The sequence below is a fragment of the Apodemus sylvaticus genome, chromosome 1 (assembly GCF_947179515.1).
Source record: "Apodemus sylvaticus chromosome 1, mApoSyl1.1, whole genome shotgun sequence".
Lineage (NCBI taxonomy): Eukaryota > Metazoa > Chordata > Mammalia > Rodentia > Muridae > Apodemus > Apodemus sylvaticus.
Genome location: NC_067472.1, coordinates 51,876,302 through 51,887,779, shown reverse-complemented (window position 1 = coordinate 51,887,779; position 11,478 = coordinate 51,876,302). Strand labels below are relative to the sequence as shown.

The window sequence follows — 11,478 nt, the reverse complement described above, 5'->3', positions numbered from 1 at the left end:
CAGAATCTACTACTGTCTTCTTGTTTTATGTCACAATCTTATACATATCCTTTCTGGAAAGTCATGGAAACATAAGTGAGCTTTTATTGTATGTATACAACCACACACAAAATTCTAAAATAAAAGAAAAAGGAGGAAGTATACCAAGAATTTAACGAAACTTAGATTAACCAATATTATTTGTCTCACTTCATTTTAGAATCCTCAATAGCTATGTTTGTACGTGGTACATAGCCACCATATCCAACTCCCTCTCCTCCCTCTCCCTCCACCTCTCCCTCCCCCTTTCTCTGTCGGTGTGTGTGTGTGTGTGCCTGTGTCTGTCTCTCTCACTCATTCATGTATATTATATATACATGTAATGTCACATATATATGACATAATTTTCTTTTTCTTTCTTTCTTTTCTTTTTTTTTTCTTTTGGTTGAGACAGGGTTTCTCTGTGTAGCCCTGGCTGTCCTGGAACTCACTCTTTAGACCAGGCTGGCCTTGAAGTCATAAATCCGCCTGCCTCTGCCTCCCAAGTGCTGGGATTACAGGCATGAGCCACCACACCCGGCATGAAATATTTCCACCCTCAATAATAATAGACATAAAGCTTTATGAAAAGACACATATCATCTGATTCATGAGTACATTCACCTGCACAGTTGTTGCTTTGTGGTGTTTTCCAATTGGTAAGTAGCAGATAACAGAGATCATTATTAAATTGTTCAGTCAGATAGATGGAGAGGTAAAATCAGGGACATCATGAGTGTGTACATCCTTTAGGAGGACATATGTAAAGCATGAAGAATAAATTGATTGAATAAAAAGACTTGAGCTGGAGGTAGTCCATGGGTATGACAAGAAATGGCCGTGGATAACACCTGTGGGTAAATATCTACCGAAACTTGGTAGAGATTGCCATGTATGCCTAGATTCTCAGCACAAGGCCAGCCTCTGTTACATAGTGAGTTAGAGGCCAGCCTGGGCTACATGAGATCCTACATCAAAGGACCAAAAAAGAAATTGGTTTAGACTGTTAATACCTTAAAGGATGGTTATATAAACAGTAGTTTGATTGATGAATTGAGTGCTTGATTTTTTTAATAAAACTAACTGAGTAAGATTGTGAGGAAGGGAAGTGGTAATGTAGAAGTCTGGATGGTGGAATAGCAGTAGAGACAGGTTAAAACTCCGTTTTAGACTTTTGTTCTGAGATGGGAATAAGAATGATCATCGTTAAATGAAGAGGGACAAGACACCAGGATAATTATTTTGAATATTTGAATTAAGGCAGTCAAAATCCACATGCCTATGTTGAGAAGGGGAAAGTAAGGATCAAAAGTAGAAAGCCTAATAATTAGTCAGAAATGCATATTACATTAGGCAGCTGAAGCCTATAGTGGAGAGAAGTTAAACAAGGAGAAAATAACCAATAGAGAGACTGTACATGTTGGCTTGGGAAAGAGAAGAGAAAATGGCAAGTCAAAGTGAATGCAAACTCTGAACAGGCATTTCCCAGAGGGTGTGGGCAGAGGACATTTGCAAAAGCTTTGAGAGGTTAAAATAGAAGGTCCTAGATGACTAATCACAGTGTATTATTGTTAGTTAGTCTTTTATCTTCAGATTAAGGAGCAGGGCTCAGACTCTGGAGACCACCAAGAATGTAAGAGCAGAAAGGAAATAAGGTCAGACTGGGGAGAGCAGCTTTTTGCTCAGACTACAGAAGTCCCCTTTCCTAATAAAGCTCAAAAGCCCTAGATTTGGGAGAAGCAGAAAGATGGAACCTGAGAATGGATGGGCGGGGAAGGTATGGTGTTACCCAGCAAAATCACTGCTCTTCTGTCCTGTGTGTAGGACTTTGTCATAAGTCTTACATGCATTGTTTCCTGTACCCTATTAAATGTCTTTACATACACTGCAAATTATGAGAAGAGCATCAAATACAGAACAGACTGGTGAAGGGATGTCAGGTAGATTAGTAACAAATTAACTAATTTATTAGCAAATACTCCTGCAGACAAAAGTGGGTGTGCTTGCCCTCAAAAGGCTACAATTCACCATGGTCAAAGTTCAGGAGAGCATCTGCACCTCACTAATGCACTGGGTTCTGGGACAGTGATGAAGGCACAGGGCATGATGTAAAAGGCACAGTGGCAACAGGTATCCTAGGAAACAAGACACACCAGATTTTTTTTTTTTACTTATTCACTTTACATCCTTCTCACTGCCCTCCTTCTGGTCCCCTGCCCCCATAACCCTTCCTCCATCTCCCCTCCCCTTCTCCTCTGAGTGAGTATGGTCCTTTGGTTATCCTATGATCCTGGTACTTTAAGTCTCTGTGAGGATTCCTCACCCACTGAGGCCACACAAGGCAACCTAGCTAGAAGAACATATCCCACTTACAGGCAACCGTTGTTCCCATAGACCCTTCTCCAGACTTCTAAGAGAAGCTGGTCTCTCAATCTACTCCAGAAATGAAACAGGGTTTTCTCTTTGTGCTGTTCTGGTCTTAAGGACAAAGGTAAATCCCAGATGATGAAACAGCTTGTGTCTTCAGCTAAAGAGTTCATGCATGAACTATAGAATTCACAATTGTAAAGGACAAAAAGGCCTTGTGTACACATATGAGCACTGGGAAGCCAGGATAGATGAACAGGTGGCTTACATCTTCATTGGAATGGGATGAGTATTCAGAGTGCCAGGAATGATGTAGGTTTACAATCTGGTGATCCTTTGCTCTTTGATGGGGCAGGCTTGGCTCACATCTTCCAGAATTTGTTTTTACTCACTGCAGACTCTAACCTTAAATCTTGAGCACTGCTTTTAGACCATAAAACCCACACTCATGTGCTTTTCCCCCCACATAGACAGCCCAAGGGATGTCTATGTTATCTTAGGGCCAGGCCAATGCCAATACCCACAGGCATTATGTTTACTTCAGCCAAGCTCCCTGACCTTAAATCTCGGGCAGTATCTCTGAGTCAACAGTTCCCATTCTCATGAAAAAAGCCAACTGCACTTTGTAAAGGGTCTCAGTATAACATTAGATTGTTGTGAGCTTGGGATTGAGTTCATTGCTATCTGAATACCTTCCACCGGCCCCCCACCAAGATTGTGCTGTGTTTAAATATGGCTAAAGTAAAACAATCAGGGCCAGACTCTAAAAGTAAGACACCAGTTACAACAAAATGGGACTGAGCTCAGTTTCATCCCTGTCTCTTCTTAAATCATTTTGTTGTTTTGTTTGCCTGCTGTGAAACCTGCAGGGAAATCACTACACCGCAACCTTCTGAAGTGACAGTGGCTCACACTGGCTCCCTAGGCTCCTTCTGGCTGGCTCCAAGGAAAGAAGGGAGGAAGATTTCAGGGTGTGAGAGTACAGTTGCTACAGCTGGCTCTGGTTCCCCTGAGAAATTAATTATGTCACAGTCAGCTTCTTTATGGTGCCCACCCAAGGGACTGAAAGCCACAGGGACAACTGTCTTTGTGACTGTATCTGGAGTGCAGGACTGTTGAAGTCATTCCTGGTATATTGAAACTTCTCTGCTTCTTCCTCTCATGATCTATTCTAGAAGTGTCCACTAATTCTCTGGACACATCCACTGTTAGAGAAGCCCAATGGTGTAGAAGAAGGTTAGAAGAGATGAGGAAGGCCCTAAAGTGAGTAGCAATTAAACAATGAGTGCCAAAAACTGTACAGGTAGTTTTTGAAAGCTGAGGAATTACTGAAAAAAATATGAATAACAGAGTACCAAAAATACTATAAAATGCTCAATTGTTACAATTTATTATATATTACTGTGTGATCAGGAATGTATTAGCTTATAACAAAGTAATATATCAAAGTCCAATGTCATGTTTACTATTATCATACTTTATTATACATTGTGAAATATTTTATTCATCAATATTACTACAACTTGTAATATGTTTATTAATCAAGACAGTTCATAAATACTCCTTAGAAGGAAGACAGGTCTTTCAGAGAAACTTTCATTTTCATGGGGTTTCCAAACCTGTTTTTGATTTCGGTTTAACAACTTCAAGAAAGTGACTTGGACATCACATGGTACTGGTGGGTGTTGGAACCCACTACCCTACTCCTCCTTCTCTCCAAACTACTTCTATTAGTGATTTTTCTGAAGTTACTGGGGGGTTTCTGAAATAGGAAGTTCAGGCACAGTCACATGTCCACAAACTATGCACCACTTCCTGCACAGTGAGCACAGAAGAAGGAAGGGCTTGGAACAGTTACAAGTTCACAAGAAGGAACCAACGATCAGACTGAGAGAACCGAGAGTTAAGGCTTTTAGGGTTCCTGAGAGCTCAGCTGCAAGTGACTGGGTGACAAGGCACACAGGCTCAGGTAGGCAACCCTGAAGAGAAATTCCTCTGTGTAGCACTCTGTTTCTGGGACTGAGTTACAAGAACTTGCTGATGCTCATGAAGGCAATGGAGACACTGGGGCTCCTTAGAACTAAATGGGCAAAGGGACAGGGTATCTGGCTTACCTCTGTTCTGACTGTTGTAGCTGCATGATCTTGGTGATCACTGACAAGGAGCAGAGCTCTCAGGCCATTCACTGATTGGGCAGCCTAAGGTCTGAGAATAGCACAGAGAACAGAAGGGAGCCAAGCTGAGCTCAGAAACCCATTCCCCAGGCAACTTGGTCCTTGCAACGAACAGGGACATAATTGTCAGGATCGTGACAAAATGTGAACCACAGCTTAGGACTCCAGGACTTCTCATACGGCTGCATTGAAGGGTTCCTCTGCACTGAAGAGACTCAGACACAGGCTGCTCCTGGCAGATGGGAAAATAAGGAGATGAAGTAGATTTACAGACAGCTGGGGTCCTGCACCCAACTGTGTGCTGACAACTTGACAATACTGAGAACTTTGGCTATTTATTTAACATTGATTTTATGTTGCTGTACAAAGCATGAATTACTTACTCATATATACCAAACTTTTGATTCTGAATTTGTTAATGATTGTGATGTTATCAATCAGCATAAAGGATTGTTTTGAGAACTAAATACACTAGAAGATTAAGTCTACTAAAATATAAAATGTGAAGTTGTAAACCTAAAATTGTCACTATTAGGCACACAAAATGAACAAATGGGGTTACATATTTGAATAGTATATAGCACGGATTGGAAAGCACTGAAAGTTCACTTTAATACCTCATGGATACCAAAGTAGCTGGTCAGTGAAAGTCGTTGAATAAAGACAATGTTCTTGTTCTGGGTAAAATTGGGAAAGAGCCAGAGCTACATTTGGCAAATTTTGTGTGAACATTTGGAAATGGACACAGGACCATGTAGAAATTCAGACTTTCCCTTCCTATGATGTGTTTTTTATCTAAAATCATTGGGGTGTGATTAACATTATGAAGAAAGAACTCATGGATCTGATATGTGGTAGTTTTACATTTCCCTGTACCACCAGGTTCTTATGCCAAAGGACAGGTCAAGGAAGCACAAAGGTGTACAGTCTGGAAGGTGGGGGCAGAACCAGAAAGCATAGTTTGTTTTCTTTATTGTTTTGTATTCAAAGTAGTTAATGACTTACTGAAAATTCATATATTCTGTTCATGGTTTCCCTTGCCCCATCTCCTCAATCCTCTCCAACCATCCAACTTTACACTCCCCCTCTCTTTCTCTCTCAGTGTGTGTGTGTGTGTGTGTGTGTGTGCATGTCTCTCTCTCTCTCTCTGTGCCTCTATGTGTGTGTGTGTGTGCCTCAAATAGTCAAAAAATAACAAAAGCAAGAATAAAAGATAAATCAATGAACCAAACAGACCTGAAACCAAACTAAACCAAACCAAAACACTACACTGTACAAGGGGCATAGTACTTCATAAGAGCTGACTCCATTTTCTCTTCCAGCTGTGGGAGCTTCATCATGATTCCACAAGCAGAGAACAATGAGACCATCACAGACATTTCACCAAATGGAATCAACTTTCCCCAAACAGACAAACCCGAGCCTACCTACCAGTGGCAAGATATCCTGAAGAAACATCTAAAGCCTGAGATCAAAGTGATGGCGGTAAATCCCACTTAGAATACCCTGGGGTGGGAGGAGGGCAGAGGGCGAGGCTCTATGTACTAGAAATAGAGATAGATTTGGGGGGTGGGAAGCTTTCAGTTTTGACAGAGTGATCACTTAGTGGCGAGTAGACTGGCAGAAGTCCCTTGGCAAGCCACTTACATCACTAAAACCTTCTCAACTAACAAATATTTTTCTTTATTCCAGTGAACTGGACTGCATTCTATTGACCTTATTCCATGGGTCATTGAGTTTTTGTTGTTTAATTCTTTCTTGATTTTTTTAAATTTTTGAAGAGTACTTACTAAGTATTTTATATATGAAAATATTTGTAGCTACATACTAGGTGCTCTCTGATTAGAATATCCTTCTCCTCCTTGCTGAAAAGGGGTGGTAGAAAAAGACTATTGCTTTACTAATGTGTGCTTATCCCAGACTCAGTAATGGGACATTTTTGAGTAAAAGGAGAAGAAACATTTTGCTGTGACAAAGGATGGAGCTCTTTTTCATTGTTGTCTGTAATAACACTATGTGCATGTGCCACTGTGTTACCCAGTCTTAGCACTTAATGGAACTGATGGCCTTGCCTTGGGCATACATATAATCCATTAGATTCCTTTGAAGTACTCATAGCAAAACAAGTTTATTAAATTGCTTAATCAATATTACAAGAGCTGTGACTCTGGGAGGTGATAGAGGGTGTCAGGAAGACAAAATTTTCTATTTAATATGGAGTCAAGTCATCCCTAGGATGAACTGGACTGAAGGTGCTGTGGAGCTTGACAGAGACACTGGCCCTATGTGGTATTCTGTGGGCTTTGGATGATGTATGGAGAGGTTTTCCACATTCTAGTGCTCAGAGTGGAGGGCTTTCAGATCCCTGTTATTCTTACAAGAGATAACAGGTTATTCTTACAAGAGATAACAGGAGACTTGTTACCCATGCACTCAAGCTGAGTCCAGCCAGGAGATGCCAGAAAGGGTCATAAGCATGGAATTAGTTCAAGGACAGAAATGCCTAAAGGTGACCTGAGGCTTAGAAGAACCACATCCCTGACAAAAATGAACTTCCCTCTCTGACTGCAGAGCTTGTACTGTGTCTGTGCTCACTGGGATGTTATAGAAGATGACAATACATGGGAACCAAGGAAAAAGTGGAGAGGACTTTCTTGTCATTGCTGGTTTAATCTACCATCTCCCTTCTTTCAACAGGCAATCCAGATCATGTGTGCTGTGATAGTGCTGAGTCTGGGAATAATTTTTGCATCTCTTCCACCAGTCCCACATTTTACCTCAGTGATTTCAGTCCTGTTAAAATCTGGATACCCATTTGTCGGAGCTTTGTTTGTAAGTAGACTTCTGTGCGGAACAAGATGGGGAAGACAGAGATTGGAGTTTTCACCTAGCTGCATTTCTGTGTACTGTGAAAAAGGTCAGTGTTAGACCTTTTTTTCCTGTCTATCATCAAAGACTTAGTGTAGAAGGACAGCAGTTATGTCTTCCTAAAATATTTTCATCTAATCCAATAAAAATGTCTACATCAATGATGACTTTAGTGGCCTCCTGAGTTTAGGGAAAGTCTAGGAATTGGTATCCAAATGGTCTAGCGTTTTCTGTATCATACAAGGTCTTACAGTCGGCCACACTGCAGGAAGGAACACTTTCATTCTTTTGATCTGGAGGCACTTAGGGTGATAGACTGGATATTCCTCTGAGTCTCCAAATATGGGGTTAGAAGATCATGAAGGTCCTTTTATCAGAAGAGCTCTCCTCTAGACTGATTGTTGACAAGTCTCATTCATAAGTGAGGATACCTCTCACTGGGGCTTCCAATCTGCTTCCTACAGCTCTGTTAGGTTTTTTTTTTCCCTCCCTTCCTACACGATTTCCTTTGATACATTACAGCCCAACCTTTCTTTCTGTTGTGTTAATGATTTCTGATTTTCACTTCTCAGACCAATACATTGTCTAATTTTACCAGTTTTTCATGAATGTTCTTTGTCCCAGTTTCCATTAAAAGACTTTTCCACTTCTGTCTCCAGAGTATTCATTAGACGTTATTTTTTGAACATTCTTAGACTTCCCTTGTCCTTGGTGACTTTGACAGTTTCTGAGTTATGCTGACCTAGATTTTTGTAAATATTTATAAGTTTGAGTTTGTCTGATGTTCTGTTAATCTTTAATGGAGCAAAGAGTGGTGACTGGATAGGTAACTAGGACATCAATGACTTGACTTTCTGTAGGTGCCATGAAAGGTACATATTATTGACAGCATGTCACTGTTGACATAACCCTGATGATGGAGCAGATGTGGTGATGTCTTGGTCCGTGGTGCTACTTTCTATTTCTCTCTTCACCATTGTGTGCTCATTACACCAAGCATCTCTTGCAATAGAAGAGATGCTCAGTTCATTTAGCTTTATCAAGACTATCCCTGTAACTGTGGGTGTAGCTCAGCAGCAAAACACATGGATAGACTTCACAGACCCTGAGGTCAGCCCCTATCATCGCAGAGATGAAGAACCAGCATTTATTTATATATAAGGACAGGCTATTTAACTTTGGAGAATAGAAATCACATAGTTTCTACTTTAAATAAACTCCAAAACACCATTTGTTATTTGGTTTTATTTAATTTATAGGATAATAGAAAAAAATCTATTGCAATAAAAGAATAATTTTTTTAAAAAGACAACTAAAGTCTTCTGGAAATTCAAATTTATGTTTCCCTTTGTTCTCATTAATCTTGATCTCTAGACTCAGTTACTGAAAGGCCTGTTTCTTCTGTTCTGTATTTGTTAATATCTTCCCTTATTACCTTCAAAAACAAAACAAAACCTAAAAAATTGAAATTTAGTGCAGATCACTCTTCAAAATAATTATCAAAATCTGAAAGAGGTACAAAAGAGAAACTCATTTTGGATGCCTGCATTATCTTGATGCCAAGATAATGGTGTAATGTAACCCAGGAGCATGAAAACAAATGCAAAGTACAGGCCAGTATCTTAGAGAATATATTTCCAAAATTCTTCACTAAAATACTAGCATGCTTGAAAGTTACACATTAGAAATTACTTCAAAATGTTCAATTGAGAGCTACTGAAGGAAGTTTGCATGGTTTTTATGTGCAAATAACTGTGCTATAACATTACTGATCAAAGAAGGGACAACCTCCAAAGCTACTTTCTCTCTCTTTGTACATCAATGCCTCAGACTCTAAAATCATCTAAATCCCTATTTTCCTTTGCAAATAACAAAATGACTTCTTGTTATCGCTTTAAGTATTTATGAATTTAAATAAAATAGATATCTGCTCTTATCTACCTTTTCTTGTGTTCTCTGAATAGTGCATGGATAAAGAGACACTCCTGTGAGCCTAAGTGTGTGTGTCATCGGTCATTTGGTCCAAGAGAGTTTGTCATAAACACCATAGAGTAAACCATAGTTACTTTGTACATAGAAAGTGACCTGACAATGTTTTCTTCTTGTCTGAGCAGTTTATTGTCTCTGGAATTTTGTCCATCATTACGGAGAGAAAGTCAACAAAGCCTTTGGTGAGTACAAGTGAGAGCACAACTGATGAGCTTGAAACCCAGAGAAGATACCTCAGGGTCAGGCTTTTCATGTTGAAAGTTACAAGCTAAGCTCTACAGTGATTACTTCTTCAATTTGTGAGCTGGGTTCTTCATATCCCTATACGGAGCAAAATCTTTCTATCATGGTAACCAAAATTAAAGTGTTCCTGATGTCAGAGATCAGTGCCAAGGAATCGCACATATATAATCTTTCTTTCTTACAATGCCATTGTGTGGGAAGTAGGCTATGATGGTGAATCTTGATCATCAACTTGACTAGACAGAGAAGCACCTCAGAAATTAATAAAGCATACCCCTGGGGTGTTCTAGTCCCAAAATGTGATGGCTCCATTCCCTAAGATAAAGACCCAGATGAAGTAAAAGGAAAAATTGAACAGATATCCTCTCACTAGGCTTCCTGACCACCATGTTGAGAGATGTTCTCCTCTACCTACCAAGTCCCACAATAGTCAGCTGAAGCTCAGAAACTGAGCCATATTTTTATCTTGAGTTGTTTATATGAACCAAACAGAAAAGCTTTCAAATTTTACTCTTCAGTACTAAAGCTAATGCGATTAATTTTAACAAGTTATATTTGCTGTGGGTATACAGTGTAATCTCACTACTTAAAATCCATAAGAATCCCTAGAGAAAATGTTCACGTGAGAAAAGTCTTTTATCTATATCTTCACAAAGCAAATGTTTTGGCTGGAAATGAATAAACAATTTAAACTGAAAAGCAGAATGATGGAATTCTGAAAGTCTCAGTAGTCATTAGTTTTAGGTAAGAATTCAGCCTTTCCTAATTTAACTTCTTCCTGTGAAATACTATTCCCTGGCAGAAGAAAGCTGAACTATAAGAAGAAGCCTTTGAATGATGTAAGATTCACCTAGTCTTCAGTCATTGCACATTCCTCAAGAAGTTGATTCAGGAAGTCATGGGAGAGAATGCCATGTAACTCGATAGCTTAGGTATCTAGTTAAGTAGAGCTGACTACACCACTCTCCCAAATACACAGGATTTTAATTACTTTTATGTTGCTGAGGTAAAGATACCATGATTAAAGGCAATTAAGAATATAGGTAATCTGTAAGCCGATTAAGGCTAAGGAAAGATGCTTCACTAGTGCTGAAGAATGTTCTTTTCATACAGTGTGTGGAGACTAAAGAATAAGGCCAGTTAGAATGAACCTAGTGTATTCTAAGAGCATATCCTGATTGATCCTGACTGCAAATATTGGTGAAGGTGCCCAAGAGTTTGATTTTGGTCACTATTTGTAAAAAGAAGAACCTAAAATCTCCAAGTTCTGAGTGATTTATACAATCCCTAAAATGTTAGTGACCTGAAATTAAATCACACTCAAGTGCCCACCATACAGTTCTGTGTACCCTAGAAATCCATGCCTGAAACTTTAGCATTCAGGCTGGTCTTAGTTCAATTTTCATTTTCTATTCATTGAAAAAAAGAAAGAAAACCACTATCAAGAAAAGTTTATTTATTTCACTGGCACAATAAGCGTTAAAACATGAGATCCAAAGTGAGCATTGGAACAGAGTAATGCAGATCAGTGGGACTCCAAGGACCTCTGGCCCTGCAGCCACAATTTACCAACATATAGATCCATTCTGTTTCTTTCTGCCTCATACTGTTTCCACAAATGACAACATCCTTAGTCACATGTCTAGATTTCTGTCTACAGCCCTAGTTATAGTCAATCATTAGGCTTTCCAGAATCCAAAGCCTACCTGATATTGAGAAAAAAATTCCCACCCTCACCTTTTGGCATATGAGCTTCTGAGAGAGGTAGGATGTGAGGAATGAATTGACCCACCAATAGGTAGGGTTTGGAAAAGATGTC

General features: G+C 39.6%; 2 protein-coding genes across 6 annotated transcripts in view; both read left to right on the top strand.

Annotated features, from left to right (window-relative positions):
* Positions 1-4,255: 4,255 nt before the first annotated feature.
* Positions 4,256-11,478, top strand: part of LOC127690062 (membrane-spanning 4-domains subfamily A member 6C-like) — a 113,001-nt gene continuing 105,778 nt past the window's right edge. For all 3 annotated transcript variants that reach the window (XM_052189628.1, XM_052189635.1, XM_052189621.1), the window contains exons 1-4: positions 4,256-4,354; positions 5,882-6,044; positions 7,257-7,391; positions 9,542-9,598. In XM_052189628.1, coding sequence (XP_052045588.1) covers positions 5,898-6,044; positions 7,257-7,391; positions 9,542-9,598 — 339 coding nt within the window. In that variant the 5' untranslated portion in view covers positions 4,256-4,354; positions 5,882-5,897. The remainder of the gene's footprint in view (positions 4,355-5,881; positions 6,045-7,256; positions 7,392-9,541; positions 9,599-11,478) is intronic.
* Positions 4,301-11,478, top strand: part of LOC127689934 (membrane-spanning 4-domains subfamily A member 6B-like) — a 167,588-nt gene continuing 160,410 nt past the window's right edge. For all 3 annotated transcript variants that reach the window (XM_052189526.1, XM_052189521.1, XM_052189506.1), the window contains exon 1: positions 4,301-4,354. The gene's annotated coding sequence lies outside the window, so the exon portion shown is untranslated. The remainder of the gene's footprint in view (positions 4,355-11,478) is intronic.